The following is a 21,120-nucleotide window of genomic DNA, read 5'->3' on the forward strand; positions in this document are numbered from 1 at the left end:
AAATAATAGCTACCACTATTGTGAGAGTTTTAAGTCAAGCTGTGAATAAAACTCTTGTGTCCACTTAAATATACCTGCCCTGGATGTAAGCATCCAGAGAAATCAGGGAATGCCCTAAGACAGCTCTAATCTAAAAGCCTACAAGAGTCTCAGTGGGCTTCAAGGAACACACTGTTCTTGGTAGGAGAAGGAACCTTAGCCCTCTATTTGCCTCCTGGGCCATAGTAATATTGATAATAGCTGCTGCCTTTAGTTGAGGACCATGTACGTCTGTGTCACTGCACTGGCCACTTTACTTACACTTTCCTGCTTTGTCCTCACAAAAATCTTGTAAGGTGTGTATTGGTCCCATTTAGCAGGTAAGAGAACGAAGACCAGAGGTCCAGCACCTTGCCTAAACCACACCTGCTGGGATTTAGACTCAAGTTCAACCGTAGAGCTCAAACTCTCAGCCACTTCCCTAAAGTCCACCTCCAGCTACATTAAGTAAAAAAATCCAGAAAGATGCCACCTGGGTGTCTGGAACTGCCTCCTCTGAGCACCCGGCTCTCCCCTCCCTGCGGACTCTTCTCTAGAGAGGATGTGATGCTTCTTACTTTTCTCAGATCCCTCTCCCCACCCTGCGAGTGACGTTGCGCCTCTGTGCCTGGTGGGATAGGGATCTGGGAGCTTTGCCTGTTTCTTGCACACTGCCATCCCCTAGTCCTAGGGAGCGAGCTCTGTACCCCTTTTCACTTCTCCTCCGCGTTCTCCTCTCCTCCTTGCACTCTACAACACCCCTGGGAATGTCCCCAAACCTGATCGGGGCATGCACACCGCGGTGTGCGTGTGCGTGTGTGTGTTCCTGCGCGTGTGCCGGGCGCGCGGGGCAGGAAAAAGCGCCTAATCCAGGCTCTGCGTCACTCCCGCAATTGGTTAGAAATGGAGTTTCCTGGTGTTTTAATCCCGGGAGGGCACCTCGCCTTCGCTGTTTCCCAGAGTCCCTGATTTTCCTGCCTTGCATGCCTGCGCCCCATAGGGCATCCGTGCCTCAATTCATCCCCTGCCATCATCCAAGGAAGGGGTGAGGGGTAAGGCGGGGGAGAACGAGGTGGGTTGGTCGTCCCCTGGCCTCCGCCTCCCATGTTGTGTGCAGTTTCCACCACGTCCGTTTCGGAGGGAGAAGGGGAGGGTGCAGATGAGGCGAGGCTCCTTCAGGAGCGCGGAGAGCGGGCAGGCAGTGCCACCTGCTGAGAGCCACTCAGGCCGAGCGAGCGGCGGGCAGTGCCACCTGCTATAAATAGGCCGCCAAGGACAGGGTGTGCGACTGCACAACCCGCCACGAGGGCCTGCATCACGCGCGGGGCCCCGCGCCCCCGTCTCCCCAGGGAAACGCTGTGCCCAGATCCTGCGCAGGGGGCTGGATGGGGCGGCGGCCGGAGTACCTCCCCCCATTTCCCCTACAGACACTGGCTGAGGATGGCCCGCGGGCTTGGGGGCGGGGGGTGGCAAAGAGGGGAGGGAGGCCGCGGCGGACCCGCAGTGCAGCAGCTGTTGCTCGCGTGTGACTCGCCCGTCCGGGCCGTGGTGCCCGGGCACAGTCGCACGGCGCAGTGGGGAGGAGGAGGACACCGAGTCCCCCTCGCAGCTCCCCGGGGACCGAGTGGGGAGATCCCGGCTCCTGTCCTCTCCTCGCCTCCCGCGCGCTCGCCCAGGCTGGGAGGAGGAAACGAGAGCCGCGCGCAGACACCTCCTCCTCCTCTCCTCCTCTTCCTCCTCCTCCTCCTCCTCTTCGGCTGCTGCTCCTGGTGCAGCCACAGTCCGCCGGTGCCTGTTGCTGCCGCCGCCGCGGGACCCGCTGTGTCCTCAGCCGGGTGGAGAAGAGAGGGGCGCAGAGCCGAGGGGAGCCCCCTCCCCGGCCCCCAGCGGCGGGAAGAGCGCAGCCAGCCCGGCACGATGGACGCCCCGCCCGCCCAGGCCGTCCCCAGGATGCCCCCAAGCACCTGCGCGTCCCGACCTGGCCCCGGGCTCTGAGCGCGCCGCGGCACAGGTAAGCGCCTTCCGGGGCTTCGACCTGGCCACCCCGCTGGCTTCTCTTGGGGCATCGCGGCCGCCCCCGCCCCCAGCACGCCCCTGCCCCGCCTGGCCGCGGAGGGAAAGGCATCTGGCCGCCCACGGACGCTCCTGCTGGCCTCGCCAGCGGGGTCTCTCGGGGGAGGAAGTTCATTGCCATCTCGTTGTCCCCCACACCCCCCCCCCCGCCCTTGGGCGAAAGCGAAACCTTGATGTTGCTAGCGACCCGAGAGCTCCGCCGGCTTCACCCCCAACCCCCACCCGCTCATTGGTCCGCGCATCTCTCCCCTCCCCCCTCCCGCCAAATATCTCAAGGGCTAGCGTGTTTGCAAGGCGACCACATTGGGAAGAGTGTGGTCAGAGTGACCCCAAGCCACCCTTTAAAAGTTCAGGGTACTTTGCAGTTGTAACTTTGGCAGCTCCACCAGTGCGCGCAACATTTCTTTCTATGGGCACATCCTGTACCAGTCATTTTGAAACCCTTCTGAATTGTTTCTAGCCGCTTCCTGACGGCTCTGTGATTATGAGACCCCCTCAAACTTCACCAGGCATTAGGTTTTGTTTTTGTTTTTTTTTCAAAGAGGTATCATTTTGTTTGAAATCCACCTAGATGTGACTTTTCCTGTTTTGATTTTACTTAACATAGCTTATTCTCTGGAAGTTACTTTAAAACCAAATTGAAAGTGATGGTTGTTCCTTCCACCAAACAGTTTAATTTTCAGGGTGCCCCCTATTAATGGATATGTTTTCACTTCATAGATTTCTCATTGTTTCCTTTATGATGGGATGATTTCATTTATTAATAAAACCAGACTTTGAAAGAGCATTTAAAAATGACCTGGTTTAAATAGGTCACACCCAAGAAACTGAGCTCTCTGTACAGGTTCAGACTTCTGAACTTTTTGCACTGGACCTAAGCTGAATGCAGAGGCCCTGGTCCAAAACCCTTGGTTAGGAGGGCAGAAATTTCTTCTCTAGATGTGAACTGGGATTGGTAGGAGTTGGAGAATGGCCACCTCTGGTTTTTGTTGTGTTTTGGAAGTCAGCTGTATGAGGGAGGGATTGGGGTGGAAGAATGAAAGGAGAGCTGCTCCCAGAGGCTGAGAATCCACCTTGCAGAACGACTTTTTACATTTCTTTTTTTTTTTTTTTGAGACGGAGTCTCGCTCTGTCGCCCAGGCTGGAGACTTTTTACATTTCTGACTCTTCGTGTTCTGTCACTCCCGTGGGTTAGGAATACCTGAACAGGTGAGTTCGGCACCTTTTTCTAGAGTTGAGATGGCTTCTCTTGGTCGGGAAAGAAGTGTGCGTCATCATCAACTTCCTAGGAGCTGTCTTAAGGAATAAGGACATGGCATGAAAGAGTTTACATAGTAAAGGTTTAACTGCTTTTGTAAACAGGTGTTTTACAACGATTTGAAATTGGATGCTGTCATAGTCTCACAGTCTGCCTGTTTCCTGTTATTTTTTTCTGGCATGTTATAGAAAAATAAGACCCCAACAAGTGCTTTCTCTCCAGATTTATCTATAAGTAACCATTGACATAACATGTCGCTACTGGATACTAGCCACAGCTGTGAGTTAAAAGGTATCATATAAAATGTTTAGGCCAGGAGCAGTGTCTTACACTTGTAATCCCCACACTTTGGGAGGCTGAGGCAGGAGGATCGTTTGAGCCCAAGAGTTCAAGAAAGATATTGAGACCCCATCTCTACAAAAATTTTTTAAATGAGCTAGGGGTGGTGGCACCCACCTGTAGTCCCAGCTACTTGGGAGGCTGAGCCAGGAGGATCACTTGAGCCCAGGAGTTCGAGGCTGTAGTGAGCTATGACTGTGCCACCTCAGTGGAGCCTAGGTGACAAAGTGAGATCCCATCTCTTAAAAAAGAAGAGTTTAGGGGATATTTTCTGAAGTGAACACAAGTAGAGTATTCTAACAATATTGAGTGCAAGGAGACATGGAAGGGACTAAGTGGTTCAAAGCAGGAAATAAAATCATCAGGTGATAATTAAAATCATTTCTTTGATGTGGATTTGTCCAGTCATTTGCAAACCAGGAGAATGGGAAAAAAAAATCACTGGTGTAGTTATAAATTATTGCATTCTGTTTTCAAAGGAAAACGTTGCAAACGCGTCTCCTTGTCATAGTCTATTGTTATCTACCCCACTGAGAGTGCTGGGGCTTCCCCTTTTCACCATGACAGCATTTCCGGTTGGGTGGCAGTCATGCAGTGTTGACCTGGTGTCCCATAAGGCATAGTTTGTCAAAACACTAGTGGGTATTAGGAGGAAACGTGCAACTCTGAAGCAATAGAGCTTGCCCCTTCTTCCTCATTATCCAGCTGATAATAATCCCTGTCCCCCACTTCCCTAGAAGGCAGCTCTGACAAGGAAGTCTGCAATCACAATGAGATGTACCCCTGTGCAGAGCCAGATGTGGGTGGGTGGCTCCTTTGTGGTCCAGATCTTCTAGGATCTTCTAGGATGTACCATGGCAAGCAGTGGGGAGCCTGAACCAAGCAGCATGGCTGTTACCTCTTCTGTGTTCACAGCAGCATCTTCAGTTGTCTTGGTGCCTGGAGTAGGTAACACAGCTGCCTGCTTTGTTGGCCACCAGCTTTCTGGCAGAGTAGGTGGTAGGGAGGAGAGCAAGGGGCTCAAGAGGATTGTGTCTTTGAGCATGCTTTTAATTTGATCTGACAGAATGGCAGCTCCCGGAAGCCCTTCCTACTCTCTCCACAGCATTTCTCTGTAGGTCCCCAGTTTTCACTCTTTTCAGATGCCCAGAGAACTGAAAATGTATCACAGCCCATTTAGGGACCTCGTGTGTATGTGTGAGTGCCTCAGGATCATTTGTTTTGCCCTTTTCTGGTCTACCATGCTGGCCTTCTCAAGTTTAATGATCATGTTAGTTTCAATGTTTTATATATTTCTCAGCAGGTTTCATCTCCTGGTCATTAAACTTGAGAAGTAAAATCTGCTCATTAAAATGACTGAGTCCATGGCCAGGCATGGTGGCTCATGCGTATAATCCCAGCACTTTGGGAGTCCAAGGCAGGTGGATCACTTGAGGTCAGGAGTTTGAGACCAGCCTGGCCAACATGGCAAAACTGTCTCTACAAAAATACAGGTATACAAAAACTAGCCTGGCATGGTGGCATGTGCCTGTAGTCCCAGCTATTTGGGAGGCTGAAGCAGGAGAATGGCTTGAAGCCGGGAGGCGGAGGTTGCTGTGAAACGTGATCGTGCCACTGAGTCCAGCAGCAGAGCAGTGTTGGGGTTTGTATCCCTGTAGTGGTGACGAAGGATTTAGGTTTTCAGTGAGAACCATTACCTTACAATTTCCTTCACTGAGTTTTCTTCCTTTCCAACCCCATATTCCAATAACAAAGATCTTTAAACCAGATTCTTCACGAGAGACATGAAGGTTTTCATCTTCAAGATTTTTTGCTTTTTTTTTTTTTTTTTTGAAATGGAGTCTTGCTCTGTCGCTCAGGCTGGAGTGCAGTGGCGTGATCTCGGCTCACTGCAAGCTTTGCCTCCCAGATTCAAGTGATTCTCTGCCTCAGCCTCCCGAGTAGCTGGGACTACAGGCATGCTCTACCACGGCTGGCTAATTTTTGTATTTTTAGAAGAGGCAGGGTTTCACCATCTTGGCCAAGCTGGTCTTGAATGCCCGACCTCGTGATCCACCACCTTGGCCTCCCAAAGTGCTGGGATTACAGATGTGAGCCATGGCGCCCAGCAGGTTTTTGACATTTCTAAGCCAAAAGTTCCATTTGATGAGGTCTTAGATGCAGGGGCAATGTGTCCCTTTTCAGATTTCAGATGTTTAGAAAAAGATTTGTCATATTTGGGCCAACTGAAAAACTCTTGATATGAGGGTTTCTATGAAACTGTGCAGAATGTAGGAAATACATTTTAGCACCAACAAAGAGGCATTTAATTTTGAGTGTGCCTGTCTCCTTTGAGATGAGCAACAACTATTTTTCTCTTATTAAAAGAAAATGCGTTTGTTTAACAGCACATTTTATATAATCAGCAAATCTAAACTTCTGAATTAGGTAAGCCCTATGGGTTCGTTGTCAGAATTAGTGAATTTATATAAGCAAAGTGCTTAGAAAACAGTGCCTGGTACACAGTGAGCACTCAATATTATTTATTGCTATTATTGTGTTTGTTTATTTTATACCTTTAGAGTATAATTTTGATGTTAGGTTTGGATTGCTGAGGCCAAGCAAAATTTAGATAGAACAACCTAGCTAATCCACTAGAAAGATATTTGAGGGTTATTCCCATCTAAAGATCTATGGGATCTTTGGATATCATCTATGGGAAACAACAGAAGTATGTGGATAAGACAGATATGGATTCAAATCCCACCTTCACAATTTATTAGTGAGGGAACCCTTTGGTAAAATGAGGATGACAAAACCTACTTCTCAGCATTGTGAATGTACAGAAGATCATGAATGTAAAATGTCCATGAAGTGGTAGGTGGTCAACAGATATTACTCTAGCAAAGAGGTTAAGAGCAAGAAAACTCTGGAGCCAAAGGGCCTGGGTTCAAATCCCAACTCTGCCACTTCTTATAGTATGGCCTTGGACAGGTGACCTCACTTCTCTGTGCCACTATTCAATGATGGAATATTCCTTATTGTCCAACGTTTCGTAAGTTAAATCAGTTAATAAACACACGATGACAATGTGTTGATAACTATTCTTTTTACTTTTAGTAGAATACCTTAAAGGAACCCTGCAGGTGGGAGGGTTATACATAATCTCTGAGGGCCAGCTAGGACCCTCCCCCATTTCCCACCCTTTTTCCTGTGCAATGAAGAGAATATAAGAAGTGACAGTGCCATTCTAAAAGACTAGCCTCGAGTTGGCTCTAATTTATATGACTCGTGCCTGTAATCCCAGCACTTTGGGAGGCCGAGGCTGGCAGATCACTTGAGGTCAGGCGTTGGAGATCAGCCTGGCCAACATGACGAAACCCCTCTACCAAAAATACAAAAATTAGCCGGGCGTGGTAGCGCACACCTGTAATCCCAGCTACTAGGGAGGCTGAGGCAGGAGAATTGTTTGAACCCCGGGGGGGCGGAGGATGCAGTGAGCTGAGATCACGCCACTGCACTACAGCCTGGGTGACAGAGTGAGATTCTGTCTCAAATAGTAACAATAATTTACATGAGAAAGAAGTCATTCAAAAGCATCATTACTTTACAGGTCAAATTAGAGGTGCACACCCCAGTACTAAAGCATCCTTGATGATGAAAACATTTAGAACCACCGGTTTCAGGAGCTCCATGCGATGGTGAAACAGCCTCTGCTCCAAGGGTTGTTGGTCTCTGTGGGATTCCTGGGTGAGGAACACGCTGCTCCCATTGGGGTGGAATCCTGTGGAGGAAGTGGATGAAGAGTGTAGCCAAGCCAGTGAGCCTACTGCATGGGATTAGAGCACTTCAGGTTGCAGTATAATTCTGTTCAGGTGCCTGCCCACTCCATCTGGCATAAAGAACAAAGAAATTAAACCACTGATTCACAGAGCAATGTGAGTAGCCACCTGGGGACGTTCTGTCCATTCTGGTGTCCCCAACAGCTAGTCAATATTGGCCGGTTCCTAATCTGGCCTAGAGCTAGAGGCCACTAACACCCCTCCATTCATCCTTTCTTCTCTCCCTCCCCGCTGCCACCAGCATTCTGAGAAGGTGAGGGCTGAAACTGCACAGGCTGCTGTATTGTTAGTTACTGGAAAGTCCCCATCCTGCTCTCTGTGGTTGGCTGTGAAGGAGTGGAGGGGGGGTAGGAAAAAAGGGGGTTCCCAGTAAGCAGCTTACTAATACCTACCCTTGCTTCTCTCACTTCCTGATCCATAATTCCCATCCTTTCTTCATGTACCTCCCCCACATTTTTGTTCTTGAAGGGAAGATGGGAGCAGCTTTCTATCCCCACACAATGTTGGGGACATTTGGTATTATACATTATGAAAATAAGATTTGCCAGATTTGAGAGATGGAAGAAAACTTGGGGATGATCTTGTTCCATTCTCTTATAAGAATAAGCAAGATTTGGAGAAGCTGAGTAACTTGCTTTTTCAACTTTACACTTGAAAGTGTTTCCATGAGGAAGTTGGGGTTCTCTGCAGCACTTGGATGGGAGTCAGGGACTTGGATTGTCCCCATTCTGTCACTAAATTTGGACAAGCCACTTAACTTTTCCAGAATCCAGTTGCCTCATTTCAAATATTAGGGAAATTTCTAAATGGCTTAAAAAGGACCTTGTTAACTTTAAAATTTTATAATTCTAAGTGTATGCTGCCAGAGGTATGTAGCATAGCAGGACACATTAACAAGATTATTGAAACTGTTCTAATAAAGGGCATCTTTGTGTCTTGGGTAGCTACTATGTTTAAAGACTGTGCTAGGTAGGAGTTGTGCAGAATACAAAGGTTCTCTGTAGAGGGATAGGGCATGTATACAGACAACCCTACTAACAAGAACATCACTAGAAGCTCATTGGAATCACAGTATTTCTTGCTGAGGGTATGAAACATAAGAGTTCTCCTTGGAATAGGAGGTTCTATTTGGGGCTTAAAGAAAGGTCAAAGGTTGAGTGCAAATAATGTGGATTGAGATGGTTTTAAAAAATAATCGAATGGTTTGTTAGTATTTAACTGGTGCAGAAGTAATTACAGTTTTTGCCATTCCTTTTAATGGCAAAAATTGCAGTTACTTTTGCACCAAATCCCTAATATTATTTACATAGTTTATCTCTGTTATGGAACTTTTTATTGACAAGTAATGTAGAAACTCACCGGATGGATCTAAGTTACCCTGAATCTTATCTTAGCAGAATCTGAATTGCTTATAAATAATTATGGCTATGTTGGAGGTAGACCCTATTATTTGATAGTTTATGAACAGTGCTAAGGTCTAATCTACTTTTTACAGAGAAGCTAAGAACATGCTACAGCTGGTTGAAAAGCAAAAACTTTAGGCATTCAAATAGTTTCATCAGTGAAATGGCAGGACTCATTTGATGACTGATTATTATCAACTGATTTAAGTGACTGAGTTTTTTTTGTACTGTGTACATCTATACTCTAAGAAGGAAATTGAACGTAATTCTGCTATGCTTGTTGCCACTATATTAATAACTGCTTCATCTAAAATAATTGATAGAGCTCAGATTTATCCTTTGTAATAATTCTAGTGCTTCTTTAAACATGTTTTGGGATTAGCAGCTGTCAACAGTTAGAACATGAAACAGATTCTGTTACAGGAGTAGAAGTTGATCCAGACATTTAATGTCTTTTTCACCTGTAAGTGAGAGAGAGAATAAAGAGGAAGAGAGATCATTATTTATGGGATTATATGAACTTCAAGTCCGTTTTCATTATTAGGAGAAGCTGTGCTTTAAAGTATAGTCAGGGACTTTAATTTCATGAAATGCCTGAGCTGTAAATAAAGTATTGCTTTATTTTTTATTTCTTAAGCATTTGAAAAAAAAATTAGCTACGAATTATGTTCACATTATATTAAAAAATTTGCTCTTAGCATTGTGCATATATATTATACAGAAAAACATAGAGTAAAAAGAATAGACTTCAGTTCCAGTTCAGAAAAGGTTTAAAATTTGAATACTGATTTTGGAAACCCCAAACCTTAAGAGTTCAAGAAGCTTATGGTCTTCTTGAGGGACACCTATTCAAACTCTCGAATATGGTGATTGGGTAGCAAGTTCAGAAACACCTGCTGATGCATGCGCTAAAACACCTTGGAGAAAAGAGGTGGTAGTTGCCTGAAGTAGGACTTAAGTACCAGTTGGAAATAGAAGACAAGGATGGGGACTGTTGGGAGATGACTCTCCATGGGTCCTTCCTGTTTCTACCATATCTTGTGAGCAGGGCATTGAGTGCCTGTGTTCCAAACTACCTTTTCCATCATGTTTCTACAGCAAACAGTCATGGAAGATAGAAATAGAGTCTTCTCTGCAGCAAAGGGCAGACATGCTTGCTTCCTGTACTTCCCACTGTAAAATATTCCGGCTCCCTAAACTCAGCTTCCTTTCCTGTAACCCACCATGATACAGATGTCACCTGACCTCTGGGAATTGGGTGTCAGGGAAGCAACACAAATGCTGACGGTCTGGCTACTGTGACTGCTCTGAGTAATAAATTGTCCTTCGTCTCCAACCCAGGAGTCTCATGTTTTCTACCAGCAGGCTAACTTGTGGCAGGCTAACATGTTAGTTTGCAAGTAAGGTAAAATCTCAGACCCTCTGCAGTTTGTGGCAGGGATTACATTCTGAGGAGAGAGGAACAGCATGCTCCATGGCTCAGAGGCATGAGAAATCACATTTTACATGGGGAACCATAACTAGTTCTCTACCTTCAGAGCCAAAAGGTGCACCAAGGAGGTCATTTTAGGGGAGAATATAAAGTTGGAGATATAGACAGAGCCAGATTCCTGAGAATTGTATGCAGGGAGTTATTAGAGAATTTTTAGCAGTGACGTGATAAATCTTGTGTTGATTAGGTTACTCCAGGAAATATGTGATGGGTGGATTGAAGGATGGGGCACCTTTTCTCTAGGAGAAAAAAGAAAGAGTGGATGGTGGAGTCAGATGTAGCAATAGGATGAAGAAGGAATCTGAATGATCCCTTGGCCATTCAGTGAATAGTGATGCTATTCACCTAGATACAGCGTATAGGAGGGGAAAAAAATTCTGGGAAGGAGGGAGATGAGACTGAGTTAGCTTTAAAAATAACTAAATTGAGACCTAGGAGCCTATAGGCTATCCAGATAGAAATATTTAATGGCCTGTATGCATCTGGAACTCAGGAAGGAGGCTTCCGTGGGAGCAGATCACTTGGGCACTATTAGGGTGTATGTGGTAGATGCATTCTTGTGCAGCAGTCAAGGGGATGGGCTTTAGAGTCAAGTGCAAATTGCCCCCCATCCCCTGTGTAAGTGACTCAAGCTCTCCAGGCTTCAGTTTCCTAGTTCATAATAGTGGGCTCTAGTGGACAAGGCTGTTATGAAGGTTAAAGGAGACAACATACGCAAAGTGTGTGGTAGAAGTCACACACTGATCAGCAGCAGCAGGATGATCAGAATGCGGTGCTTGACACCAAAAGATTAGGTGAGATTGTCCAAAACAGCAGGTAGAATGAGGGGAGAGGATGAAGTCAAACATAGGAAGAAAAAAAGCCTTTGAAGTATGTGAAAAGAAACAACCAGAAAGGTAAGATGAGAACCAGAAGAGTTTCAAGAAGGAAGGTGTGGCCAAGATTGAGAAATTCATCAGCACGAATGGCAGTCAGGGACTAAATAGCCCCCTCTAAATTGTACAACCTTGAGGACCTGGGCAACCTTAACAGAATTTCAGTGGATTCCTAGTGCAAACCAGGCCTTACAAACCAGGAATGGATGGTCAATAGGAAGTGGAGACAGTAAGTGTAGACCTTACTTTGGAGGGAAGGAAGAGAAAGAGCCATGGCCAAGGGAAGTTTGAAATCAAAAGAAATATCTTTTTTTTTTTTTTTTGATTGGAGAGACCTCAGTTATTCTTTTAAAATACTTATTGAATCCCTTCTTAGAGTCAGGCACTATGGCAGACACAAGGGAGATAGCAGTGAATCAGACAGATGCAGTGCCTGCCTTGGTGGAGTGTCACCTTAGCATTTGTCCGTATGCTAGGGGAGTGAGGCAGGCGCAGGGGAAGGGAGTGGATACAGGAGAGACTAAAGATCCAGGGAGCAAGTGAGTAAAGAATAGGGGTTGAGATCCCACAGACAACTCAGCTTTAAACAAAAGGGTTTTGTCATCCAATGGGACAAGAAGGTGTTAGGATACATCAAACGTGGTTGTTGAAAACAGAGAAGGGCTGGGCACTGTGGCTCATGCCTATAATCCCAGCACTTTGGGAGGCCAAGGTGGGCGGATCACTTGAGGCCAGGAGTTCGAGACCAGCCTGGCCAAATTGGTGAAACCCTGTCTCTACTAAAAATACAAAAATTAGCCAGGTATGGTGGTGCATGCCTGTAATCCCAGCTATTTGGGAGGCTGAGACAGGAGAATTGCTTGAACCCAGGAGGTGGAGGTTGCAGTGAGCCACGATCGTGCCACTGCACTCCAGCCTGGGCAAGAGAGCGAGACCCTGTCTCAAAAGAAAGAAAGAAAGAAAGAACACAGAGAAATGTAGTTGAGGGAGTTTGGGTTTGGGTTTGGTAGAAGCAGGGTTTTTTTTTGTTTGTTTGTTTGTTTGTTTTTAGAGAGTCTCACTCTGTTACCCAGGCTGGAGTGCAGTGGAACAATCTCGTCTTGCTGCAGCCTCTGCCTCCCGGGTTCAAACAATTCTCGTGCCTCAGCCTCCTGAGTAGCTGGGATTACAGGCACCTACCACCACACTAGGCTAATTTTTGTATTTTTTGTAGAGATGGTGTTTCACCATGTTGGCCAGGCTGGTCTCAAACTCCTGACCTCAGGTGATCCACCTATCTTGGCCTCCCAGAGTGCTGGGATTACAGGTGTGAGCCACTGCACCTGGCCTAACATTGATGTCTGTTGATGAGAAGAAGCCAGGTGTTGGGGTGATAGCTTATAGCACATGAATTGAATAAAACAATGTTTAAGACAATGTTTGCAACATAATAGGCAGTGAATACATGTTAATGGAAGGTGGATTTGTGATTCAGAACCTCTAGACTACCTGGCTGAGTCTTCTAAAATGTAAGTAATATCGTAAGTGATATTACTTGTCCCAGATCAGTTGTTTAAAACTGATCTGGTTCAGTAGACTATGGTGATGATAGCAGCTATTTCTTCCCATAAGAGTTATTTCTTGGGGAAGTCACTTATACTGAATTTGACTATCTTTTAAAAATTTATTGAAATGTATGTTAAATAATACAATGAGGTTTAATGCTCTCAGAGTAGCACTGTGTCATCTTCTATCATGGGGGCCTTTGCTGGTTTTAGGAGGCTTATGTTTCATAATAGTTTCCTAGTGGACTCTTTGTTACCTGTAATGAGTGTGACAGTTATGCCGTGACCAGGTTTTATATGGAATACAATTTTGAGAAAGCTCTTTCTAGGCAGAGGAGCTTATTTGAACCTCTTACTACATTTGGGTTTCAGGCTTTTGAGTTCTTCTGAAATAATAGCCCTTTGAAGGTAGCTATTGCTATGACTTCATTAAATTCTAATGCCTCTGGTTTCCTCCCCCAGGTTTCTGCATATGAAGTGTGTAAAATAGATTGCTTGATCTAAAACAGAAAAACAGCGGTAACTGTTTTGCTGAGTTCCCAGACCCTTCCCAAGATGGAACCAATAACATTCACGGCAAGGAAACATCCGCTTCCTAACGAGGTCTCGGTGGACTTTGGCCTGCAGCTGGTGGGCTCCCTGCCTGTGCATTCCCTGACCACCATGCCCATGCTGCCCTGGGTTGTGGCCGAGGTGCGAAGACTCAGCAGGCAGTCCTCCAGAAAGGAACCTGTAACCAAGCAAGTCCGCCTTTGCGTTTCTCCCTCTGGACTGAGATGTGAACCTGAGCCAGGGAGAAGTCAACAGTGGGATCCCCTGATCTGTTCCAGCATCTTTGAGTGCAAGCCTCAGCATGTTCACAAACTGATTCACAACAGTCATGACCCAAGTTACTTTGCTTGTCTGATTAAGGAAGACGCCGTCCATCGGCAGAGTATCTGCCATGTGTTCAAAGCCGACGATCAAACAAAAGTAAGTGAGATGGAGATCCAAAAGACTAAGGTGTGGCTGGCTGGTTTTTAATTGTATGGGGGTCAGAAAATTTATTTTAAGTATACTGAAATGAATAAGGGATTAGTCCTGCAGTTATAAATTGATTACTTAGCTGAATTTTTTGTTTATGGTGCTAGTTTATAGTTTTGAAGCACATTTGAAAACAGATATGAGAAATTGTCAGTTTTTGAGTTCAAAAATTCAAGAGAAATCAGTCTAAAACTACTAATTAAGAGCAGAAGTGTTAAGATGTACATTATTCCAGACGAATGTTCTAAAGCCGTGCTTCTCAAACTGAAATGTGCTCGTGAGTCACCTGGGGATCTTGTTAAAATGTGAATCTTGATTCAGTGGGTCTGTGTGGACCCCAAGACTACATCTGTAACAAGCTGCCAAGAGGTGCTCATGCTGCCTTTTGCAGGTTGCACTTTGAGTGGCAAAGTTCTAAATCTCCACATTTGCAATCCTATTACGAAAAATATAGTTATTTGCCCGGCGCAATGGCTCACGCCTGTAATCCCAGTACTTTGGGAGGCCGAGGTGGGCGGATCACGAGGTCAGGTGATCGAGACCATCCTGGCTAACACGGTGAAACCCCGTCTCTACTGAAAATACAAAAAATTAGCCGGGAGTGGTGGCGGGCGCTTGTAGTCCCAGCTACTCAGGAGGCTGAGGCAGGAGAATGGCGTAAACCCGGGAGGCGGAGCTTGCAGTGAGCCGAGATCGCTGCCCCTGCACTCCAGTCTGGGCGACAGAGCGAGATGCTGTCTCAAAAAAAAAAAAAAAGAAAAAGAAAAAAATATAGTTATTCGTAAACTGTGTAAAAATGCTCCTGGCCAGTTTCCCAAGGCATAATGTTCACTTAGGCAAAGGTGGTTGATAAGAACGGTGGATATGTATCTAAGTTTTGATGCTGTTAGGGGTTCTTTGTGTTTTTCTCTTTCGCAAACCTCAGGTCAAATCTGATTAGCTTGTTATTAGCCCATGATGTGGTTGAAAAAAAATATGAGACATGGTAAAAGCTCTGCTCTTTTCTTGTTCATTTGTGCTTGCTTTGTTATTAGCATTCGTTGTAGTTCTGGGCAGGACTCATTTGAAGATGCTTGTCCATTTTATGAGAATTAGCTGAGATAAAATTGAAAATACAATGCAAATAGCCACTTTCTCAGTTGAGCTCAGGGCTCCACGGCTAACCCCATGGACTGTGGAGTCTCACCGTTGTTTTGGGTGCCAAGCAAGGCAAGTCACATATGACTCAAGCTTTCTGCCACATGTACAGGGTGAAGGTGCAAGTGTCAATTCACATGTCAACTGTCAGTGAAGCCTTGAAAGGTTCTCATATTTTCAAGTTTAAAATCTGAATAGAAATGCTGAAGTTTTCTCTCTGCGCTCCATTATGTTATTTTATATACTCTCTAGGGTGTAAGAAACTTATTTAGAAATTAATGTTCTTGGTACCAAGTAGATGCCCTTTTGCTTGTTCATTTGCTGGTTCTTCTAGTCATTCAGAATTGCTGTTGCAGGTGCTGTTGGAGATGATATTAGCAGAGGCTTGTAGGCAGGCAGGAGCATTAGTGGGGAATAGGACCACGTGATCCATGTATAGAACACAACAGAAGGACTGAGAAGAGAGCCTAACACACACCCAAAGTGTAGAGAAGGCTTTGTGAAATAAAGGCTAATATGGAGCTCAAAACCACCATTTCGCTCACAGAATCAAACTCTCATACTATAAATCATTTCATGTTATTGTCCATGCATCCATCTCAAGTGGGCGTGACAGCATTAGGCTTGGTGATTCAGAGGGGCTAACTTCCTGTATTCTAATCCTACTTCTGCACCCATAAACTGGGTGGCCTCAGGCAATTGAGTCTGTTTTCTTATCTGGTAAATGGGAATAATTACAGTATTTATCCAACAGAGTTGCTGGAAAGACTAAATGAGGTAGCACTGGACCTGAAACTTAGTAAGCATTTATAGCCATAAAAACATTGTCATTCAAGAAAATTTTACTAGAGGCAGATTGTATGCTAATTTCATTTCATGTCTTAGGTAAAAAGAAACAGGATACCTAGATGAGTATCTTCAGCTTTCAAAGATGAGATTCTGGTCATCTTTGAGGAACATTTTTAAAATGACATGTATAACTTAATGGCTCCTATTATTTGGACAAATTCCAGAATGAAAATGAGAGGACTGAACAGCCTGTACCGCAGTCCAGCTCTATATAGTATTTGGACTGAGTTTCCTTGGGGAGTTTTTGCATGGAATCATTGTTCAGCACTTTACACATTTGACTTTTTCCCAAAATCTTTTATAGCCATCTGAGAACAGGCTTCTGGCCAGTCATTCGGATGCCTGACAAGAGAAAGAGATTTATAACCAAATTCTGTAATTGGGACTTCCAGTCTTTCCCCAAGTAGAGAATTGGACTTACTCTATATTCTAAAAAACTATGGTTGAAATATGAATTAGTTCTTAAGTTATTTTTGGCTTGCATACCATTTTTGCAAACACAAATTGTCATTACTCTGTTCATTTTATAAAAGAATAATTTGTAGCATAGGTATGTACCTCAATCAGTGATTTTGTTGTTGGAAACAAAACAGTAAATCACACTGGCCATGATGCTAACAGCATGATAGATTTCCTGTTCTTGGAACACCACTGTCACTGTATCTCATAGCAAAGGATTATCTGCTGTAGGAGCATTCTCTTGACTACTTACAACATTTGCTAGGTGAAATAATTCTCCAGGTTAAGGCCTTTTCTAAAGAGATGAGGTCAGCACCAACTGCATTTGCCAGAGAAGACATATGCATTTACTGCCAGCGTCATAAACACAAAACTACAGTCTGCGAGGAAACCCTTTGATCAGCATCTAATTAATTCACTGGGTAATGTCTGGGGAGAAGAGGCATGTGAAGGAATAATTGTATAAGCATGCCGTGAGATTGTGTTTTCTATTGTATGTTCCATAGAATATGAGGAAACTTCAAAACATGTTGTGGAAAAATGGAATTAAAAGGTAAAAAACATATATACACATGAGCTTTATTTCTCAACATACACTTTATCAAGTTCAAGACACTTTTGTAAGCAATGTTAACAGCCATTGAGTCCATCTCTAAAGAACTGAGGGTCCTGGGAATTTAACCATGTTTATGCAGTCTTTTTTACATTATTAACTGAAGAAAAAATGGTGCTCTTTAAAGATTTTTTAAAATTGAGAAGCAAAAAGAAGTCAGAAGGAGTCAAATTAGGCCTGTAAGGTGGATGCCTCATGATTTCCCATGAAAACTCTTGCAGAATTGCTCCTGTTTGATGAGAGGAATGAGCAGGAACATTGTCATGGTGGAGAAGGACTCTGGTGAAGCTTTCCCAGGCCTTTTTCTGCTAAAGTTTTGGCTAACTTTCTCAGAACATTCTCTTGACAAACAGATGTTATCGTTCTTTGGCCCTCCAGAAGGTCAACAAACAAAATGTCTATTTTGTTGGCAACCATTTGCCCTTGACCAGTCCACTTTTGCTTTGACTGGACCACTTCTGCCCTTGGTAGCCATTGCTTGAATTTGGCTTGATCTTTAGGATTGTGCTAGTAAAACCATGTTTCATCACCTGTTACAGTTCTTTGAGGAAATGCTTCAGGATCTTGATCCCACCAGTTAAAAATTTCCCTTGAAAGCTCTGCTCTCACTGGCAGCTGATCTGGGAGCAATGGTTTTGGCACCATCTAGTAAAAAGTTTGCTCAGTGTTAATTTTTCAGCCAGGATTGTGTAAGCTGAACCAGAAGAGATGTCTGTGATACTGGCTATTCGTTTGTTTTATTAATTGTTGGTCGTATTCAGTGAAGGCATGAACAAGATGAATATTTTCCTCAAAAAATTATCTGGATGGTCTGCTGCTGCAGGCTGCCTCTTCGATGTTGTCTCATCTCTTCTTCTTCTTTTTTTTTCTTTTCTTTTTTCTTGAGACTCAGTCTTGTTCTGTTGCCCGGGCTGGAGTGCAGTGGTGCGATCTCGGCTCACTGCAACCTCTGCCTCCTGGGCTCAAGCGATTCTCCTGCCTCAGGCTCCCAAGTAGCTGGGATTACAGGTACACACTATCATGCCCCGCTAATTTTTGTACTTTTAGTAGAGATGGGGTTTCACCATGTTGGCCAGGCTGGTCTCAAACTCCTAACCTCAAGTAATCTGCCTGCCTTGACCTCCCGAAGTGCTGGGATTATAGGCATGAACCACCGCGCCTGGCCTCGTCCTTTCTTAAAATGAGTTATCCTTTTGTAAACTGCTGATTTCTTTGGGCATTGTGCCTATAAACTTTTTGTAAAACATCAGTGATTTCGCCATTCTTCCACCCAAACTTCACCATAAGTTTGATGTTTCTTCTTGCTTCAATTTTAGCAGGATTCATGTTTCTCTGGTAGGGGGTCTTTTCAAACTGACGTCTTCTCCTTCTTAGAGCCTCAGCCTAGATCCTGTTCAGACATGCTACAACAAGTTAGTACAAGTTTATTTGTTGCAAAAAAAAAAAAAAAAAAAGGAAATCTATGCATAGTTTTTAAATAATATGCATGTTTCATGAACTTTTTGAAGACGCCTTGCATACTTAAGCTGTTCCACGTGGAAAAGCTTCCATGATCAAATGCAGCAAGGCAGCATCTCAAACATTTTGTTCTAAGGATTTCTTTTCACTCTTCAAAGTTGTTAAGGATCCAAAAGACCATCAGTTTATTTGGGTTGTATCTACTAATACGTACTCTGTTAGAAATTAAAACTCAGATATTGTAAAGATATTAATTTGTTAAAAAAAAATGAAAGTAATAAACATCTACATGTTAACATAGACATTTTGTGAATAACTATGTCTTCCAAAAAATATTTAGTAATAAGAGTTTTACATTTTTTTCCAATCTCCTTAATGTCTGTATTCATAGAAGATAACTGGATTCTCATAGCTGATTCTCTATTCATTCTGTTGTGATGGATCGTTTTAATTGAGTATATGAAGAAAATTTGGCCTCACACTGCTACATAGTAGGAAAATGGAGAACTATATCCACAGTCTTTTTAGAAAATTGTGGCTCTTTTTCTTTAATGCTACAACTTGACAAGTGGTAGTTTTTTAAAGGTTAGCTGTAATTGAAATCTGAAACCGTATCAAAGTATTTTTTGCACTTTGTTGTATTAAAATCCATTGATCTGTCTAGCTTTTTTTTTTTTTTTTTTTTTTTTAAGACGGAGTTTTCTTTGTTGCCCAGGCTGGAGTGCAATGGCAAAATCTTGGCTCACTGCAACCTCCACCTCCCTGGTTCAAGCGATTCTCCTGCCTCAGCCTCTCGAGTAGCTGGGATTACAGGCGTGCACCACATACCTGGCTGTTTTATATTTTTAGTAGAGACGGGGTTTCACCATGTTGGTCAGGCTGGTCTCAAACTCCTGACCTCAGGTAATCCACCCGCCTCAGCCTCCCAAAGTGCTGGGATTATAGGCATGAGCCACTGCGCCTGGCTTGTCTAGCACTTTAATAAATATTTTCAGCAGCTATGATTCTGTACCATCATGCTTCGACAATTTGGAAAATATTGGTTCACTGAGTTATGCATACTGCACTCCGAGAACTGCTCTCCTAGGGAAACACTGTATTTTCTATTTTCCTCTTGAGATGTACGTTAGTGCATTAAAAACTCTGAAAATTCCTATAGCAAGAGGCTGTTTAACCTTGTTTACACTAACTTTCCCTAAACGTATGAGACCATAGGTTATATTTTCTCCTAATACCCATGAACATCCCTCAGAATGTGTGAACACAGTGGCATAAGTTCCTGGGTTAAAATGTAGCATGGCCTTTGAGTCCATAGTAAGTAAACGAACGTATCCACTCTGGAAACTGATGGTTGCATGAGTGACCCTGACTAGATCTTCACCTCATCACATCCCAAAGAAATCAGGAGTCTGCCCAGGTTCAGACCTAGCAACATTCTCAAGTCTAAGAAAATCATCTCGGGATTCCTCTTCTCTCCAGTTCTTCAGCCTTGCCTCTTCTAAAAAATCTCTGCTCAGAAGAAAATCTGATCTGCCCCTCATACTGATTGTCACTTTAGATCATTCATAAGAGTAATTGCATTTTCATCCTTTTCTTTATCCATGGAGGAAAAAGCTCTGCTTCCTTTAAAGGGACTTTCCAGCACTGAGGAGCAGGTAGCAGAAGTGTTGGGCTGGGGCTTATGACATTACATGGTGCTGTTTTACATCAGTCAAAGGAAAGAGGGGATTTTGAGTGGGAAATGGCGGGGGTTTTTGAGATGGTAATAGGTGGAGAAGTGCAGGCTGGTGTGTAGTCGAGGGCAGTGGGCAGAGTGTGTGCCAGACCCAGGTCAAGTCAGAGACAGTGTACATGAAAGTATTTTTGGTGTAAGCGCCTTTTTTTTTTTTTTTTTTGAGTCTCTCTCTGTCGCCCAGGCTGGAATGCAGTGGTGCCATCTCAGCTCACTGCAACCTCCGCCTACCGGGTTCAAGAGATTCTCCAGTTTCAGCCTCCTGAGTAGCTGGGATTACAGGCGCCCGCCACCGCTCCGGGCTAATTTTTGTATTTTTAGTAGAGATGGGGTTTCACTATGTTGGCCAGGTTGGTCTCGAACTCCTGATCTCAAGTGATCTGCTCGCTTCAGCCTCCCGAAATGTTGGGATTACAGGCGTGACACACTTGTGCCTGGCCACGCCAAATGTTTTTTAACCGGCATTTCTTATCGCACTGGAAATATGTCACGGCTCTTCAAGCACTGTTCCCGACTCTAGTAAGATTCTGATCCTCTGGATTTGGTGTCCACTCGGAACATGGCGTGGGTGTTTAACAACTGTGATGGGACAGATGTCATTAATGTGAAAATGCTCACAGGCTTCCCCTTTTCCATTCTGCTGAAAGAATCTGGTAATTGCTAACCTGGTTCCTCCCTCTCCCAAAGGGGAAGTCTTATTTCTCAGTGGGAGAGAGGCTAAGTTTGAGGGGGAACAGTGCGATACAGGAGCCTGGGGCCTGGGTGGAGCGGGGGAGAGTGAAACAGAGCAGCTGCGTGGGAAACCGACATGTAGAAGTCGACTTTATTAAACATCGCTGGAGAAGATGTATTTGGATTCCCTTTAATGTCCTTTGACAAAACGGGTTTTCTTTTCTATGATTCTTGGCAACAAAACTGCATTTCTTGAAGGTGACACATATCTGAGACTGAACCGTGTGGGCTCCCTTACCACTAATTTTAAGACTACTTGACTCCTTGCATATTGATTTTAAACCAATATATGTT

The 21,120-nt window shown here is 44.4% G+C and overlaps 1 protein-coding gene across 17 annotated transcripts in view; it reads left to right on the plus strand.

Moving 5' to 3' along the window:
• Positions 1–1,797: 1,797 nt before the first annotated feature.
• Positions 1,798–21,120, plus strand: part of TBC1D1 (TBC1 domain family member 1) — a 253,237-nt gene continuing 233,914 nt past the window's right edge. For 13 of the 17 annotated variants that reach the window (XR_012434775.1, XR_012434776.1, XM_005554654.5 and 10 more), the window contains exons 1-2: positions 1,798–2,029; positions 13,286–13,795. Coding sequence is in view for 15 of the 17 variants with exons in the window: in XM_005554654.5 (XP_005554711.3) it covers positions 13,379–13,795 (417 nt within the window). In the remaining 2 variants the exon portion in view is untranslated. Of the gene's footprint in view, positions 2,030–3,207; positions 3,301–13,285; positions 13,796–21,120 lie in introns of all 17 variants that reach the window. The other 4 variants (XM_045392240.3, XM_074039523.1, XM_074039526.1 and 1 more) reach the window with 1 other exon arrangement.

This window comes from Macaca fascicularis, chromosome 5, assembly GCF_037993035.2.
Source record: "Macaca fascicularis isolate 582-1 chromosome 5, T2T-MFA8v1.1".
Taxonomy (NCBI): Eukaryota; Metazoa; Chordata; class Mammalia; order Primates; family Cercopithecidae; genus Macaca; species Macaca fascicularis.